This window comes from Triticum urartu, chromosome 7 (assembly GCF_003073215.2).
Source record: "Triticum urartu cultivar G1812 chromosome 7, Tu2.1, whole genome shotgun sequence".
In the NCBI taxonomy this organism is placed as follows: Eukaryota; Viridiplantae; Streptophyta; class Magnoliopsida; order Poales; family Poaceae; genus Triticum; species Triticum urartu.
Window position 1 is genome coordinate 393035720 of NC_053028.1, and position 19134 is coordinate 393054853.

General features: G+C 44.9%; 2 protein-coding genes across 2 annotated transcripts; one reads left to right on the forward strand and one right to left on the reverse strand.

The window, feature by feature from the left end:
* Window positions 1–6006: 6006 nt before the first annotated feature.
* LOC125519210 (kinesin-like protein KIN-5C) lies at window positions 6007–11982 on the forward strand. Its single transcript, XM_048684083.1, has 22 exons — window positions 6007–6232; window positions 6338–6467; window positions 6863–7021; window positions 7112–7461; window positions 7540–7678; window positions 7784–7881; window positions 7955–8111; window positions 8264–8333; window positions 8411–8487; window positions 8692–8745; window positions 8827–8907; window positions 8979–9090; window positions 9176–9438; window positions 9515–9676; window positions 9774–9881; window positions 9971–10129; window positions 10205–10288; window positions 10387–10592; window positions 10687–10788; window positions 11083–11192; window positions 11287–11438; window positions 11546–11982. Exons 1-22 carry the CDS (start codon window positions 6177–6179, stop codon window positions 11735–11737), a joined length of 3021 nt encoding a protein of 1006 aa, XP_048540040.1. The 5' UTR covers window positions 6007–6176; the 3' UTR covers window positions 11738–11982.
* Window positions 11960–12762, reverse strand: LOC125519211. Its single transcript, XM_048684085.1, has one exon. The coding sequence runs from the start codon at window positions 12694–12696 to the stop codon at window positions 12088–12090; it is 609 nt and encodes a 202-aa protein (XP_048540042.1). The 5' UTR covers window positions 12697–12762; the 3' UTR covers window positions 11960–12087.
* Between the last annotated feature and the right edge of the window lie 6372 nt (window positions 12763–19134).

Consider the following 19134-nt stretch of genomic DNA (forward strand, 5'->3'; position numbering starts at 1 on the left):
ATATGGTTGTCGCTTTATTGTATGCATTGCAATCGCGATGTAATGCTTTACTTTATCACTAAGCGGTAGCGATAGTCGTGGAAGCATAAGATTGGCGAGACGACAACGATGCTACGATGGAGATCAAGGTGTCACGCCGGTGACGATGGTGATCATGACGGTGCTTCGGAGATGGAGATCACAGGCACAAGATGATGATGGCCATATCATATCACTTATATTGATTGCATGTGATGTTTATCTTTTATGCATCTTATCTTGCTTTGATTGACGGTAGCATTATAAGATGATCTCTCACTAAATTATCAAGAAGTGTTCTCCCTGAGTATGCACCGTTGCGAAAGTTCTTTGTGCTGAGACACCACGCGATGATCGGGTGTGATAGGCTCTACGTTCAAATACAACGGGTGCAAAACAGTTGCACACGCGGAATACTCAGGTTATACTTGACGAGCCAAGCATATACAGATATGGCCTCGGAACACGGAGACCGAAAGGTCGAGCGTGAATCATATAGTAGATATGATCAACATAGTGATGTTCACCAATGAAACTACTCCATCTCACGTGATGATCGGACATGGTTTAGTTGATTTGGATCATGTGATCACTTAGAGGATTAGAGGGATGTCTATCTAAGTGGGAGTTCTTAAGTAATATGATTAATTGAACTTAAATTTATCATGAACTTAGTCCCTGATAGTATCTTGCTTGTTTATGTTGATTGTAGATAGATGGCTCGTGCTGTTGTTCCGTTGAATTTTAATGCATTCCTTGAGAAAGCAAAGTTGAAAGATGATGGTAGCAATTACACGGACTGGGTCCATAACTTGAGGATTATCCTCATTGCTGCACAGAATAATTACGTCCTGGAAGCACCGCTGGGTGCCAAGCCTGCTGCTGGAGCAACACCAGATGTTATGAACGTCTGGCAGAGCAAAGTTGATGACTACTCGATAGTTCAATGTGCCATGCTTTATGGCTTAGAATCGGGACTTCAACGACGTTTTGAACGTCATGGAGCATATGAGATGTTTCAGGAGTTGAAGTTAATATTTCAAGAAAATGCCCGAATTGAGAGATATGAAGTCTCCAATAAGTTCTATAGCTGCAAGATGGAGGAGAACAGTTCTGTCAGTGAGCATATACTCAAAATGTCTGGGTATAATAATCACTTGATTCAGATGGGAGTTAATCTTCCAGATGATTGCGTCATTGACAGAATTCTCCAATCACTGCCACCAAGCTACAAGAGCTTCGTGATGAACTATAATATGCAAGGGATGAACAAGACTATTCCCGAGCTCTTCGCAATGCTGAAAGCTGCGGAGGTAGAAATCAAAAAGGAGCATCAAGTGTTGATGGTCAACAAGACCACTAGTTTCAAGAAAAGGGGCAAAGGGAAGAAGAAGGGGAACTTCAAAAAGAACAGCAAGCAAGTTGCTGCTCAAGAGAAGAAACCCAAGTCTGGACCTAAGCCTGAAACTGAGTGCTTCTACTGCAAGCAGACTGGTCACTGGAAGCGGAACTGCCCCAAGTATTTGGCGGATAAGAAGGAATGCAAGGTGAACAAAGGTATATGTGATATACATGTTATTGATGTGTACCTTACTAATGCTCGCAGTAGCACCTGGGTATTTGATACTGGTTCTGTTGCTAATATTTGCAACTCGAAACAAGGACTACGGATTAAGCAAAGATTGGCTAAGGACGAGGTGACGATGCGCGTGGGAAACGGTTCCAAAGTCGATGTGATCGCGGTCGGCACGCTACCTCTCCATCTACCTTCGGGATTAATATTAGACCTAAATAATTGTTATTTGGTGCCAGCGTTGAGCATGAACATTATATCTGGATCTTGTTTAATGCGAGACGGTTATTCATTTAAATCAGAGAATAATGGTTGTTCTATTTATATGAGTAATATCTTTTATGGTCATGCACCCTTGAAGAGTGGTCTATTCTTATTGAATCTCGATAGTAGTAATACACATATTCATAATGTTGAAGCCAAAAGATGCAAAGTTGATAATGATAGTGCAACTTATTTGTGGCAGTGCCGTTTAGGTCATATCGGTGTAAAGCGCATGAAGAAACTCCATACTGATGGGCTTTTGGAACCACTTGATTATGAATCGCTTGGTACTTGTGAACCGTGCCTCATGGGCAAGATGACTAAAACACCGTTCTCCGGTACTATGGAGAGAGCAACAGATTTGTTGGAAATCATACATATAGATGTATATGGTCCGATGAATATTGAAGCTCGTGGCGGATATCATTATTTTCTCACCTTCACAGATGATTTAAGCAGATACGGGTATATCTACTTAATGAAACATAAGTCTGAAACATTTGAAAAGTTCAAAGAATTTCAGAGTGAAGTTGAAAATCATCGTAACAAGAAAATAAAGTTTCTACGATCTGATCGTGGAGGAGAATATTTGAGTTATGAGTTTGGTGTACATTTGAAAAATTGTGGAATAGTTTCGCAACTCACGCCACCCGGAACACCACAGCGTAATGGTGTGTCCGAACATAGTAATCGTACTTTACTAGATATGGTGCGATCTATGATGTCTCTTACTGATTTACCGCTATCGTTTTGGGGATACGCTCTAGAGACGGCCGCATTCACGTTAAATAGGGCACCATCAAAATCCGTTAAGACGACGCCTTATGAACTGTGGTTTGGCAAGAAACCAAAGTTGTCGTTTCTGAAAGTTTGCGGCTGCGATGCTTATGTGAAAAAGCTTCAACCTGATAAGCTCGAACCCAAATCGGAGAAATGTGTTTTCATAGGATATCCAAAGGAAACTATTGGATACACCTTCTATCACAAATCCGAAGGCAAGACTTTTGTTGCTAAATTCGGAAACTTTCTGGAGAAGGAGTTTCTCTCGAAAGAAGTGAGTGGGAGGAAAGTAGACTTTGATCTCCTTCGGGGAATCCTCTCCTCTAAGAACTCGCAACACCATATCAGTTACCTCGTCACCACATAGATCCCAATGCCGCTGGAAAAAGTGTGCAGGGAAGCCGTCCGGTCCTGGTGCTTTTGTCGGGAACATCTGAAATAATGCAGTTTTTACCTCTGATTTCGTATACTGAGCATCCAGAGAGTTGTTCATGGCCTCATCAACTCGTGGTGGTATATGGGATAAAACCTCTTCAATGCCCACTGTGTTTTCGGATGCATACAGATTTCCATAGAAGTTGGATGCCATATTTGCCATCTCTTGCTCATCTGTGCACACTGTTCCGTCAACTCGCTGAAGTTCAGAGATGCGGTTACGCACTTTGCGGGCACTCGCCTTTCGGTGGAAAAACTTTGTGTTATTGTCACCTTCAGCTAGCCACTGGACCCTAGCTCTTTGGCGCCACATGATTTCTTCTCGGAGGCAGAGTTCCACCATTCGAGCTTCAATGCTTTCCTCCTCTGCCGAAGGACCTACGCGATCCTGAAGTGCGCGCAGCTCGCCCAGCCGAAGGCGCAGTGAGCGCAGTTCCGCACGGACTGCTCCAAACTTGCTCCGGCCCCATCTTTGTAGCACACCAGCAACACTGGCAAGTTTTGCAGACAGTCCCGATACAGTTTGGGCCCTGCCCGCATCGTTCCACGCCTCAGCCAAGATATCTCCAAAGCTAGGTTCCCTTTCCCACATGCACTCGTAGCGGAATTGTTTTTGCTTGGCCCGAACACTTGTCGCTACCAGCTCCGTCTCTAACAATATGGGACAATGATCAGATTTTGCCGCAGTTAGGTGTTCAAGAGAGGCGAAAGGAAAGAGCGCCGACCAGCAGGCCGATCCCGAGGCTCGATCCAAACGTACTCAGCAAAAGTGGCCACCAGCCACCTTCTTCTCCCATGTCCAGTCCAAGCCACGATAGCCCAAATCAACAAGTCCACAAACATCAACGGCCTCTCTGAAAGCCTCTATCTGAGCACTATCACGAGCATTGGGACCATGTTGCTCCTCAGGTCTCAGTATCTCATTGAAGTCACCAATACATAACCAGGGGAGGGTGCTCTCCCCTCTCAATCTCTTCATTGTATTCCAAGTTTTATAACGAAGACTCCTCGTTGCTTCTCCATAGAAACAAGATAACCGCCACTGTTCTTTCCCCTGTTCTTGCACCCATGCATCCACATGATACTCTGAAAAGTTTTTTATTGCAACATCCACCGAATTCTTCCAAAAGATACAAAGACCACCACTCCTACCATTGCTACCAACACCAAAACTGAAATCAAATCCTAACGAAAAGCGAAGACCTTCAACACGACTCTTCTGTAATCGAGTTCCGACTAAACAAAGAATAGAGGGCGAACTAAGCTCCACAAGATCGCGGAGTTCTCGAACTGTCGCGGGATCGCCTATCCCACGACAATTCCAGCTTAGTATTTTCATTGGGCCTGGCGGTGCTCCCCGGAGGAGCCCGCCAATGATGCCATCTTCTCTGTACCTTGTTTCGTCGGTGATCCCGCCTTCTTTGCTTTCTTGGCATCCCTCGGAGACACATACGCCGGGGGTGGCGGCGGGACTACCATTGCAGCCGGATCAACAGTGACAACTGCTTTGTTCCTCTCCAACCCGTCAGCAGTAGCCGAGCTGACTATCAAGGCTAGGTTCAAGTTTCTGCATGTTGTTGGGGCATCGTGCATCTTCTCCCTTGCATCCCTAGCCTTTAGAGTGCTGGTGACCTCATCCTCATCCGCTGCATTGGCAAACCCTGCTTCTTGAGACGAGCGCTTTCTCGGTGGCGAGCGCTGACGAGGGGCTTGGGTGCCCCGGCCAGACCGGCCTCTTCCTCTTTCTCCTGAACGGCCTCCCCGAGTAGCCCAACCGCCTTGCTGCTCTGGGATAGTTTCCCTCCTTTGTGCCAGCATCCAACTCCCCCATTGCTTATGTTTCTCCTCCCAAACGCCATCGCCGCACTCCTCATGGTTATGGCCCATGAGTCCACAGACCTTGCAGAAATAGGGGATCTTCTCGTATTTGACCGGAAGGCGCAATCTGCCCTCTCCCACGACATTCAGAGGTGTCACCTGTGTTAAAGGTTTGTTGACAAGAACCTTCGCCCGAACCCTAATGTAGGCGCCTTCATAGAACAGCCGAGGTGCTAGCTGGATCTCTTTCACCCGTCCGATGCGTCGGGCTAGTTGGTCAACTACCTCTGCTTTGCGGTATAGCTCGGGTATATTGTGAATCTGAGCCCACACGTATAATCCATCGAAATCAACAGATGTAGGCTCCTTCTTGCCATCATAGTCCTTAATCAGCATCCTCATCCCCCTGAAGAGCCATGGACCACCGTTCACCACCTTCCTCCAATCACCAAGGCAGAACATCTGGAAGATAAACAGGTTTTCACCCGCCTCCCTGTACTTGGGAACATGTGCTAGCGACCAGACAGATTTCATGCACTCGAACATCGACGACGAACTGAAGGTGCGGGTCGTATTCACCTTTGCGATCGCCAGCCACCTAGCATCCGCTTCATACTTCTTTACCTCTTCCTCCCCTACGATCACGTCATCAAGCTCGTCATCTTGGAGATCCAGGTGCTGCAACATCTCTTCAAGATTCTTCCCAGACCAACCCGCAGACGACGACTCCGCTCGGTCCGTCATCTAGGGTTTCCCCGTCAGCGGTACTTTGCTCCACAGAACCGATCCGACTCCCTCCCCTATCAGCCTGATAGGTGATCTCTGCAGGGGGGCAGCCAGCGGACGAAAAACCGGTGAAATCTCTCGACGGCGATGGGATCGCCGCTAGAGCCGAAAACCCTAAACGAGAGGGTAATTTCCTATGATTGTAGCTGAGAGCTGTAACCCTTGTAGGGTTCCTCAAAAAAAAAGTGAAAGAATTTTAGACCAGCGGGCCGTGGGCTTTGCACCCAAAGGCCAGCAGGGCTCGAACCATGAGATCTGGCGGCTGGGCAGCGAGCCGCGAGCGTGCCGCCCCCGGCCCCCTCATAAAGCCAGTGGCAGACCACGCTCCCTCTCCATCTCACACTAGGCGGCCACTCCCCCAAAATTTTGAATTCCGCCCTCCTCCCCCAACCCCACGCCACCGACCCGCTTCGCTCCCCCCCGAAAGTTTCCGAATCCCCCCCACGCCGCACCGCGGGACGGGTGAGATTTCGAAATCTCCCCGGCCGCCGCCGCCGCCGCCATGTCGCGGGTGGACAAGGAGAAGTCGGTGAACGTCCAGGTCCTCCTCCGCTGCAGGTACGCCCGCCGCGCCGCGCCACGCCGACCGGCCGCCGCCCCCGCGGGCCTCCTCTCCCCAGATCCGCAGCCCTAACCGCCTCCTCATGCGCTTCCTGCTCCCAGGCCGTTCAGCGACGACGAGCTCCGGAGCAACGCGCCGCAGGTGGTCACCTGCAACGACTACCAGCGGGAGGTCGCCGTCACGCAGACCATCGCCGGGAAGCAGATCGACAGGGTCTTCACGTTCGACAAGGTCTGGATGGGGTTTTCTCGCGGTGTAAAAGCTTTGGTAGCTCGTAGGAATTTAGTGCCTAGGGTTAGTTCCAACTGGTGTGTTCGCATCTGAACGAGCTGGGGTTCGAGTTGCCTGCGAATTAAAGCAGCTGCATTGCAGTTGACACCATGCCCTTGGGAGGGAATAACAACTGGAAACTGTTGCTAATAGCTAATACTCCGTAGGCTGAGGAGCAAAAGGAGAAATCCGCCCTTGTTGTGCATTTCCTGTCACTATTTTGAATAGCTCCAGCATGTTGAGTTAATCTTCGCTAACTGCTGATGCTTCTGGTATTGGCTGGGAACTTGCATCCCATTTCGGGGTTGTTTGCTCAGTGCTGTGATGTAACATAAAGCCCCCATCTTCATTTGCAGGTTTTTGGCCCAACAGCTAGGCAGAGAGACTTGTATGATCAAGCCATCATTCCTATCGTGAACGAGGTGCTGGAAGGGTTTAATTGCACCATCTTTGCTTATGGCCAGACGGGCACGGGGAAGACTTATACCATGGAAGGAGAATGCCGGAGAGCTAAGGCAAGCCTATCTTCTGTTGGTGTATTGTTGTGTATGTGTCCATGTTGGGGTTACTCAGCTGCTTGGTATCTTGTGTTGAAATTCTTGCAGAGTGGACCGGAGGGACAGTTACCTTCAGATGCTGGGGTCATACCTAGGGCCGTCAAGCAGATATTTGATACATTGGAGAGGCAGAATACTGAGTACAGTGTGAAGGTCACATTTTTGGAACTGTACAATGAGGAAATAACAGATCTTCTTGCACCAGAGGAGATATCTAAGGTTGCTCTGGAAGAACGGCAGAAAAAGCCATTGCCACTCATGGAGGACGGGAAAGGTGGGGTGCTTGTGAGAGGTTTGGAGGAAGAAATAGTCACTAATTGTAGCGAAATATTCTCTCTTTTGGAAAGAGGATCTGCGAAGCGCCGCACAGCAGAGACTCTTTTGAACAAGCAATCAAGGTTTAGTTTTACTCATTTTCCTCTATTGATCTCTAGCCCTTACATAAACTTAATCTTATTTCATCTGTAATATTTCAGTCGTTCGCACTCGCTTTTCTCAATTACAATTCACATAAAAGAGGCAACCCCTGAAGGAGAAGAACTGATAAAATGTGGGAAGTTAAATCTGGTTGATCTGGCTGGGTCCGAGAACATCTGTCGTTCTGGAGCTAGGGAGGTACATTGTACAGTATAGTTAGCTCGGGTTTTACTGTTTCATTTGGCATAAATCTTTTGTCAGTTCTATGGTATTCTTGAGTTAGACATTCTCTTTTGATTTTAGGGCCGAGCAAGAGAGGCTGGTGAAATAAACAAAAGTTTGCTTACTTTAGGCCGTGTTATCACGGCATTGGTTGAGCACCTTGGACATGTTCCTTACAGGTATGTATCAGTGGTCAAGGATCCTTGCATGCAATAGCCTTTCTTACCTTACTGAATTCTCTTCGCCTTTCAGAGACAGTAAGCTCACAAGGTTGCTTCGTGATTCACTTGGAGGGAGAACAAAAACTTGCATTATTGCTACTGTTTCGCCTTCTGTACACTGTCTTGAGGAGACATTAAGCACATTGGATTATGCACACCGGGCAAAGAGCATAAAAAACAGGCCCGAGGTAAACTGACTTTGTTTTTTCCCTCCATTTTCAGCCATTGTTTCATGAGTTCCCCTAAAGATTGAAAACCATCTCATTTTTTGTGTATGCCAGTGCCATTTAGTTTCACTTTGTCATATCTGATCAATTGCTGATATTTATCTATTTCACAGGTTAACCAAAAAATGATGAAATCAACGTTAATCAAGGATCTCTATGGAGAAATCGACCGACTGAAAGCAGGTATTTAGCGAACCCACACTCAACTTTTGTAGTTCAGATAGTTGCAGAATGGCCTCACAATATTGACTCCTCCCCAGAGGTCTATGCTGCACGTGAAAAGGTTGGGGTGTACATTCCAAAAGATAGATACCAGCTGGAGGAGAACGAGAGGAAGGTACCATTTGACACGATCTCTCGTATCTATTTGAATCCGAAGTAGACACATATTCCTTTTCCATTCTTGAAATCCGATATTACTCACAAACCTTAATCATTGAAACTAGACCCTAATCAGTAACTTCAACCAGATATTAACCAGTAACGTGGTAGATTCCTTGTATCTTTATACCAATTAACTTTTCCTGTATTTCTTTTGAAGGCCATGGCTGATCAAATTGAGCAAATGACTGCCTCTTTAGAAACAAATCAGAAGGTACAGAAACTACTCAGTTGCTGGAAACTTCCATGTCTCTGTTCATGTTAAAAAAAAATCAATGCTTTGCTTTGGTTTCAGCAAATCAATGACCTGCAAGAAAAGTACGATTCTGAGCTCCAACATTCTGCTGATTTGAGCAAAAAGCTCAAAGCCACAGAGGTAAATTGTATTTCCTACTTATAATCATCTGATGATTTTTTGTACTGTAAGATTAATATCTTGTTCAACAGAAATGTCTGGACCATACAAGCAACCTACTCTCAACAACAAAAGAGGATTTGAAACAGGCCCATTATAATCTCAAGGAGAAAGAATTCATTATATCTGAGCAGAAAAAAGCAGGTTCGGTTTTATTTCCCATTTTTCATTATTGCAAACACACCTTTTCTTAGTTCTAACTGTATTTTAATGCACCTTTGCACATCAGAAAATGCTCTAGCACATCAAGCCTGTGTTCTGAGATCAGAACTTGAAAAATCTAGCTGTGATAATGCTTCACTGCATTCAAAAATAGCCAGAGGAGATAAACTAAGTGCTGCAAATAGGTCGGTGGTGAACTCATTCCAAGCTGACCTTGCTTCAAAGTTGGATATTCTCTCCAGTACCCTCACTGCATCTATAGATCAACAAAACAAACACCTAAAGGCTGTGGAAGACCTATGCCAATCTTGCGTTGATTCCCATGACACGGTACACATCTACACAATAATTGTCTGGGCTCATACTCCATTTTGCATGCTATTTATTCTTGGTTTAACTTTTGAAGGCTACATTGGAGATAAAGAAGAAGATCTTAGCTTCGAAGTCGTTATATATGTCGCACATGGAAGCTTTTCAAAATATTGTGCTCCTACATAAAGCAAACACAAATTCTACATTGGAGGATGTATCATCTCTGTCTGCAGCAAGCTGTTGCAGTCTTGACCAGGCATGTTGTGACCTGTTTTTCAGTGAACACTTTTTGTTTGTCTCACATGCTTATCCTTTGCTTCTATTCATTCTCACGGGGATATTCTTGCTGTCAGCTTCTAGCATGTGTTGAGGGAGAGGCACTGAAGATATTTACTGATATTCAGAGTTTGTTAGCCGACCATCGAAGCGAACTGGCACACTTCACTAAGGAATTGCGTGATGTCAGTTACTTGATCCGACTGTCAACAGATTTTCAGCATAACTTAGCTATGATTAGCTGCAAGTTAAACTTTGCTCCTGTTGTCAACAGAGTTTCTGCATTAGCTTGGATAGGACGAAGGATATGTCCAGCTTCATTCTTGGGCTCTTTGAAAAGTACATGGAGGAAACATCCAAGTTGCAGGACCACTCGAACCACACTCATGAAGCACAGGTCAAAAGCCTTGAAGAGTTTCAAAAGGCTTATGAGGTGATCCATTCCCCTTTTGTTGACTACTTGTTGGCAAAATCATGTTGGTGTATCTAATACCATCACTTCGTGCAGGAACAATCAAAGTCCGAGGAACAGAGGCTTCTGGCGGATATCACCAGTTTGGTGTCCAAACACATTGTTCGACAAAGAGAGCTGGTGCGTCTGTACTTGCGTGTACCACTTGGGCAAATTTGTTTGTAAGCGACCAATCAAACTACAAAAATCAGAATAAACCTGATGTTTGTTTCCTGCAGGTGGATGTTAGATTAAACTCTCTTGGCGATGCTGCTCGTGGTAACAAGACATTTCTGGATGAGCATACGTCTGCTATGGAGGGTGTCACAAAGGATGCCAAGAGAAAGTGGGAAATGTTTGCAGAGCAAGCAGAGAATGACTGCAAAGTTGGCTCCAGCTTCTCTTCAGCTAAGCATTGCCGCATGGAAACAATTATGCAGGAGTGGTATGCCTGATTGCATGAAATGTTTCAACATTCACCGATTCATTTTAATTTGATTGAAATTTTGTAACTAATGATCTTTATTGGACTTGTCCAGTGCATGCACTGTCGACTCTGCTGCACAACAATGGAAAAAATCCCATGCTGCAGTTAATGATTTGTGCACAAAACAAGTGGCTGAAGTTGAAGTACTTGTCAGGCAAGTAGATTTGTTATCATTACTTTTGTTTTTGCTTACATGTAGCCTGTTTTGTTCAGTTAGATTTTGGTTTTCTCGGAATTCGCTCTATAGATAGTTCAACTTGCTTTGGCACTCTTCATGCTGGTTTGATCTAAGTTAGCTTGAATTAAGGCAATTTGGGTGCCAATTTGACATGTCAGTGCATAATTTTGGATAAAAAAAGCACACCTGAATTTCTCAAAACCATGTCTTGTGTTAATCGCATATTTTGAACATGGGGGTCTAATTAGCTTTGCTGTCTGGATATTTCAGGGCTGCAATCGAAAACAACGAGCAGCATGAAGCAGAGATTGCATCATCTCGCGCCTTGGCTGAAGAGCAAGCATCCAACAGTAGCAAAGAAATACTCCAGGATATCGACAGTAATTTCTAAGCGCTCAACATGACTGCTTATTCAATAAGAAAGAGCTCCCCATCTAATCTCGACTTGCTTCTGTGTGTCCCCTTTTGCCTCAGATCTACTGGAAGAGGCACGTAATTCTGCATCAAGAGTTGTGTCGACAGTGGAAGCACATTCGGTAGAGATACAGCATTTGCAGGAGAACCACTCTGGGCAGACTTCAGGCGTAAACACACATGCCGAGAGGGCTTTCCAAAGCAGCTACAGGGTGAGATGAAAATCCTGTGAAGAACCGTCCTCTTTCCCCAGCGCCCCAAGTCCAGTGTGTATTGTTGTTATCTTGTCTGAACTCCCCTACCATGCTGTTTTTTGCAGGACTATGAGCCGACTGGCGAAACTCCGATGAGGTCTGAGCCGGAAGTCCCGAGCAAAGGCACTATCGAGTCATTGCGAGCGATGCCAATTGAGTCCCTGATGGATGAGTTCCGCGAGAACCATCCCTATGAATCGAGCAAGGAGCCCAAGCCGTCGCTCATCCCTCGCTCGCCACTCGCGACACTCAACTGAGAAACAATGATATACTTTTCTGTGTGCAGTGTAATCTTATTAGGACATGAAATCGCTGCTGGCTTTGATGTCCTTGTTGTGCTATGTTTTGTGGGATGCGAACTATCTTACCCTCGCCCATTGTCTTTCACATTCCTGCTAGAACGTAGTATCAATTTGTTGTGTGATAATGTGGAGCCGCAGAATATTCTTGTAAAAAATTCTATGATCGGACATTGGAGCTTGAGAGATTGCATTGCATTTCATTGCTTGGAATTGGGAGAGATTGCATTGCATTTCATCGCACAAACAGACGAATAAGGTTTCGAGAGGGTTCAGGTGGTGATGATACACATAGCAGCTAACTGAGGTCAGGTTAGGTAGAGCTGCATCTCTGAGCGGTTGTCCTGCTCGACGACCTCGAGGAAGACGGGGTCGACGATGATGTGGCTGTCGATGCGGACGGAGAAGCGGCGCGACCAGAGCAGCACGGTGGCCTCGCCCGCGATCTCCACGACGGCGTCCAGCTCCATGTGCCGGCGCGCGGTGTCGGCGAGGATGGCGCCGGCGTGGTGGGCGAGCTCCATGGCGTCGAGCCGGGCCGGGAGGTGGAGCAGGCGGCACGATGTGGCGGGCTGCTGGCCGGCGTCGAGGCGCGCGGTGCCCAGGAGCGTGCCCCCGTAGAGGATGGAGACGTTGGAGGCGCCGTAGCGCACGGGCACCACGTTGGGGTTGGTGGCGTGGACGGTGAGGGTGAGGCCGATGTCCAGCGCCGCCGGCGGCCGGAAGTGGAAGGAGGACAGGTTCATGGAGATGAGCTCGAAGCTCGGGTCCCTCGGCCTGCAGACCAGCACGCCCGCCGCCGCCGCCGTGGTGACGGCGCCGGCGAGGGCCGAGCCCCAGCTCCACTGCCGGGGGGACGACCTCGACGGCGCGGACCCCATGGGTGAGGTCTGGATTTGGTTTCCTTCCATCTCCATGAGCCCTGCGCCGTTTTTTTACTCCCGAGCAGGAATGAATCAGGCTCTTGGCGTGCCACTTTTGTGTTAGGCTGTTGGGCCATTGGGTGTTGTAGTCTTTTGGAGGTAGTGGGCTCTTCACTTTCAGTGGGGTGTGTCTGATGATGTGGAAACATCAAGGTTAGGAGCTGGGCTGGAACGCTAACATTTTGTCACTATTTGGACCCACGAGGAACGGGCAGATCGACTTCTCTCGAGGGAATCTTGAGGTTCTGATTGTTACGCTAGTTGAATGTAAAAATCGGAACCGACAGAAACATTTTTTAGAAAGGGTTTTTATCATTTATCCAGTGGTTCGACTTCTGCATTAAAATGATGCATGCAATCTTATTAATAAAACAAGCAGGTAAGTAGTCCGGTACAAGCTCGTAAGATGAGCTGAAATGAATATCAAAATCAAACTCACCACAACCGGCAAAAATCGGATAAGATGTCTAAACATCTATCCTATTGTTAGACTGCCATCCAAACTTATCCGGTGCAACCGCCTCTTAACTGTTGCACCCATAAGCCATAAGCTTTATGACTTCGCATGACTGGGTGATGATCACGTACGGATTCAACCAGTTGCTATGTAGATGACCTGCACAATATTTGTGATGGTTTGTCTATTAAAGACCACGTCATTCCGACAGTACAATATAGCCCAAATTAATGCACACACCCCAACTTGAATATGCTTCGTTATTTTAGGCTTCACTCCATTTAGTCATTGTCCCAAATAACGTGTCAATGCTATTAGGAGGACCGACATTGAAAGCCACATGTAGTGTAGGCCATAGTAACTTGGCTAGTGGGCCTTTGAGAAACAAGTGTTGGATAGTTTCATCTTGATTGCAAAACCAATATCGTTTAGTGCCCTCCTAACTATGTTTTGCCAAGTTGTTGTTAGTTAAAATCACTTCTTTGTGCACAAATCACATAACAACCTTTATTCTTAATTAAATACATTTTAATCTTTCAAATATGAAGCGACTTTGGGACTGGACCAGAGTTTAGCAAATCTAAATACATAGATTTCACTAAGAAAACCCCTGGCATTGAGAGTTTCCAGTGAAGTGTATCTGGCTCATCAGAAAGGTTAATCTCCATCAACCTACGCACAAGATGTAGCCATCTATCACATATGTCCCCCACCAGGACCTCCAGAATTGAATGTTTAAGGGAATCGATCCTAGTACCGTGCTTATGAAAACTTCTTTACTTTGTACAATGTTGTAAAGGGTTGGAAATTTTATGGCTAGTGGCTCTCCCCAAGCCATGTATCTTTCCAAAATCTAGTAGTATTGCCGTTCCCTACAATGAATTTAGTCCTATTGAAAAAGGTCACATTTGTCTGCATTAGCCCCTTCCAGAAAGGTGAATTATTCAGCTGCACCGTAATCTGTGCTAGGATCTTGGATTGCAAGTACTTGTTATGCAATAACTGTACCCACATACCCTCATCCTCGACAGATAGCCTCCATAGCCATTTACTGAGGATACACCTATTCTTTACCTCAAGGTTCTCAATTCCTAAACCCTCTTGGTCCTTCGGCCTACAGATTATATCCCACTTGGCCAATCTGTACTTGGATTTATTCTTGTTGCATTGCCAGAAAAAACGTGATCGATAAGAGTCCAAGCTTTTTCGTACGCCCACTAGTACTTCAAAGAAAGACAATAGGAACATCGGTATACTTGTAAGCACGGAATTTATCAGAATCAGCCGACCCCCATAAGACATGAACTTGCCCTTCTAGCAACTTAGCTTCTTCTCAAATCGATCCTCTGTGCACTTCCATTCCTTGTTGGGGATACCCAGATAACTAAACGGTAGAGATCCCAACTTACATCCAAACAACTGTCTATAGTTTTTTCTGTTCTTCCTTGGCGCCCCCAAAACATAACAGTTCGTTTTTGTTGAAACTAATTTCCAAACCTGGTAGTTGTTCGAAAAGACCTAAAACTAGTTTCATATTTCTAGCCTTTCCCAAACCATGTTCCACGAAGATAATTGTATCGACAACGTATTGTAGTATGGACACCCCACCATCGACAATATGGTATTAGCCCACCCACCTGTCCGTCCTCTTTGGCCCGACCAATGAGGACCGCCAACATATTTGCCACTATAGTGAACATGATAGGGGACATCGGGGTCCTGTCTTAGCCCCCTTTGCGTCTCGAAATAATGACATGTGTCATCATTTACCTTGATCCAGACGCTACCTTTTTGTAGAAAGCATTGGACCTACTTCCTCCAGGCCTCATCGAAACCCTTCATACGTAGAGCCTGTCGCAAGAGTGGTCATTTAACTTTGTCGTATGCCTTCTCGAAGTCCACTTTGAAGATCACTCCATTCAGTTTCTTCAAGTGAATTTCATGTAGAACAACCACACCCTCTAGGATGTGTCGGACCAACATGAAAGCCGTCTGAGTTGGCTGCACTACACTATGTGCAATCCACATAAGGCGTTTTGTACCAACTTTTGTAAAGATATTGAAGCTCATATTAAGTAGACATATAAGTATGAACTGCTCAATACGAAGTGCCTCCTCCTTCTTTGGAAACATCATGATCATTCCAAAGTTTAGGAGGAATAATTATAGTTGGTGTCAGGACCCCGATCCTAAGTCACACCGATCTAGCATGTAACACATCATATCACTTTGCGGCCTCAGGCATAATAACCCACGGCCGCCGCCATTACCCGGGCCGGGACTGTTTGCGCCTTTTGGCTCACGTATATGATAGTGTTGCTAGCATTCATATGACAGAGATCCCGAGCCGACATGACTAGTTGTGAATCCAAGGTGGCACAAACTTACAGGGACACGCATACGTAACCCAACAATGAACGTGTCGGTCATCAACGTATGAACCCAAGTCGTAGCAAGCTACAAGGATTTAAAGGAACAACACGTGACATTTCCCTGAAGGGACAGACACGGGAACAAACAAGGATACTTGCCGGCCAACCTAAGTGTTCCGGAGCAATAACGAACTATCATAGCTCAGTGGAAGCACTAGGAGACATTTCACCATAAGGAAGGCTACCAAGAATAAACAACTAGGTGTCGGATCCCACACATAGCAATACACGTTACACGTACGCATAACATGCAAGTATGCGATGTATAACATGGCATCACAACATAACTCAACAACTCATATAGACAAGGGTCCATAAGATCCATCATAGCATTTATTACAAGCAGCGGGTCTCATGACCCTTCACACAAAGTCATACAAGCCAAGCGGAAGCATAAAAATGTCTGAGTACAGACATCTAAAAAGAGAGAAGGCTAGAAAGCCTGTCAATCTACAAGACTCTCCAAAGGAACCAGACCTCTGTCTGGGATTCCCAAGCTAATCGTCGAATCCCAGATGAAACTACTAGTGAAAACGAAGTCTTTCTATAAAAATATAAATTAAGCAAATGTGAGTACAAATATACTCAGCAAGACTTACATCAGAATGAGCTACATATGCATCAGTATCAACAAGTGGGTGGTGGAGTTTAACTGTAGCAAGCCAACTTTGACTCACTGGCTATCTTGTACAACGTCTACTAGCATTTTCTTTGAGATGAGAAAGCGCACATGAGTCCACATATTCACCATATCAATACACCACTATGGATCAGCTCCCGTCTCCCTACGAGAAGGCCATCCATAGCACTCACTCTTATCTTGCGCATTTTAGAGTATCCACTTCCAGTTATCTATGAACAATGTAAGCTTTCCAAGTAGCCCATATCCGAGGACGCGGCTATCCAAATAGATCATTAACCCTGCAGGGGTGTACACTACTGCATGATACTGCTAACGCGACACTACGATCAGAGACCCTTTGCCGAAACTGTGTGCGATGCAATAATCGCAAACAGTGGTGTAAAAAACCTGTCAAAAAAGGTGCAAAATGTTTGCAATGGCGGAGCCATCAAACACGGTTCAGATTTTAGTTGCGTGTGCGATGCAGGACACACAGTTAATCCATTCACACTGTCTGCGATGAGGCAGAACAACAGAAACGGGCAGCCATAACAATGTGTGTGCGATGCAGGACACACGGTTAATCCATTCGAACTGTTTGAGATGAGGTAGAACAATAGAAATGGGAAGCCATATCAATGTGTGTGTGATATACGACATACGGTCAACTCGAACGAACTATTTTCGATTAGGGAACACAACAGAAATGGTTTAACTTAACAAGATGTGTGTGATATGCGGCATGCAGTTCACATGGATGAACTGTTTGCGATGAGCCAAAAGAACACAAACGAGTCATGTAAACAAGATGTGTGTGATACATGGCAAACAGCCAACTCAGATGAACTATTTGCGATGAGAAATTAAAACACAGACGATCAATGCAGTTACTTCATGTGCGATTCTGTGTGTACAAAAAACTTTGAAAAATGCAAACTAGTTGCTTGCGGTGGCGGAGTATCGCACACGATGCGTCTGCGAGTACTCGTGTGCGATGATTAGTATTTCACACATACGTTTCCTTATGTTAACATGTGTGTGAATTTGCAATATGGACAGTTAATATGCAAATGACTTCTGGTCATCGGGCACACGCTTAAACTCAATGAACTGTGTACACACTAATACTTTCCATGACAATTTATGAACTTGGGTAACAACATTTGAGTAACATATATATAGTGGTTACACTATTCGACAAAACAGGATCTTCGTAACACGATTTTGACAACCATATGGTCCATATCTACATACTTAACATAGTAACAACTATCACATTTTAAGAGGCTAAGGGCCAACAACCATATGGTCCATATCTACATACCTAACATATATAGTAACAGCTAGCACATTTTAAGAGGCTGACGGCCAACAACCATAACTATCCACTGGAAGCAGCTTGATCACGGCGACTCGACATCTCGTCAATGAAAAGGAAGAGCCCTCCTGTGCCTTGGTAGATCATGAGTAGAACAGTGTCTCCAATTTTCCAATATGGATGCATTGCCACGAGAAGCGAGAACTTGTTAATTTGAATGGTTCCATTTCTGCGGGAAATGCAGTACCTTGCAATCACTTTGGCGTTATTAGCAGACACAAGTGTAATTCGACCACGCCAGAAAATCGATCTAGGAACTACTACGGGGGGCAATTTCTGTTGACATGTAGAATAAAAAACAATTGTAACATATCATTGAAGATATATATAGTTTATGAGCATCAACATTAAAATAAGACTTTTTACCAGCGTTTTGTGCACACAATTGGTCTTGTTCAGTGTGTGCATCATAGGTCTAATTAATCCCATCCAAAATTCAGCGTTCATACGCTGTGCTATCTCTGTCAGATTATCAACAAAGTTTATGACATGCTTCAAGTCCTTCCAGTGAAATTTGATATGCTTAGTAACATACAGATCGTTCACTATGCATCCAACATATCCTGCTTAAAAGGTGGAAAGATATTATTTATTCAGAACATGGCAGAAGAATATATAGTGTTCATAAATTGGTAAATAGAATTTGTTACTGCCTAGGAACGGAGTCAGAATATGATATCACAATTGGTTGCTTAAATGGTGATCAATTGGTTGCTTAAATAGTAATATGACAACAAGGAGAAAGTTGAAAGGACACTAACCTCGATCAGACTTTGATCGGCTGATGACGTTGGGGAAGTAAACATCCATATTAATTAGACCAGGCTGTGGTGCACGCACTAGAATTTTATTGCCAGCTTTCAGTTCATAACACTTAGACATTTTTTCTCCAAAGGTCCGCATTAAAATAGGAGTGACCATCTTTATCAAGTTTTACGCTAACCGTCATTGTAAATCCATGCTGCGTTGTCAATATGACATCCTGGGAGTCATCAGCAAAGTAAAGCCCAAGATTTCCTTCTACTCCTGTTCTTGCAAAGCAAGGGATGTACTGCTTGAAATGAAAATTAAGATGTAAATTAGATATATTGAAATAACAGAGCAATATGCAAATATGGGAGTAACTGATAGAATAGATCCACACACACATATATATAGATGAAAGCAAAGTACAAAAAAATAGAATTAAAAATAGATAATGTAACAAAGATTTGGTGCAAATATATAGATAATGTAGCATCTGTTCTATGGCGAGAGTTTTCTTTTCCTTTTACATGTGTGAGTGAACACACACGGTTCGCAGAGGCGACGGAGATAAATCGTGTGCGATAGTAAATCATCGAGATTGAATGGGAGTCCAAATTTTCTTTGTCCTTCATCCATGAGTTTTTTTCTACGATGAACATAAACCCTGCTAATCACCGTGTTCAAATTTGATACTTTTCCGAGTTTATTTACAATATGTAGGGGATTATGTGCATTTTGTAGGCATTAATGCACGTAATTCAAATTCAAACAATCGGTGCATGAAAGGGTGCACAAG

Coding starts and splice junctions, on each gene's coding strand:
- LOC125519210 (XM_048684083.1), top strand. CDS start 6,177: ATGTCGCGGGTGGACAAGGAGAAGTCGGTGAACGTCCAGGTCCTCCTC. Junction 7,462..7,539: donor CTTTTGAACAAGCAATCAAG/GTTTAGTTTTAC, acceptor GTAATATTTCAG/TCGTTCGCACTCGCTTTTCT. Junction 8,488..8,691: donor TGGAGGAGAACGAGAGGAAG/GTACCATTTGAC, acceptor TTTCTTTTGAAG/GCCATGGCTGATCAAATTGA.
- LOC125519211 (XM_048684085.1), bottom strand. CDS start 12,696: ATGGAGATGGAAGGAAACCAAATCCAGACCTCACCCATGGGGTCCGCG.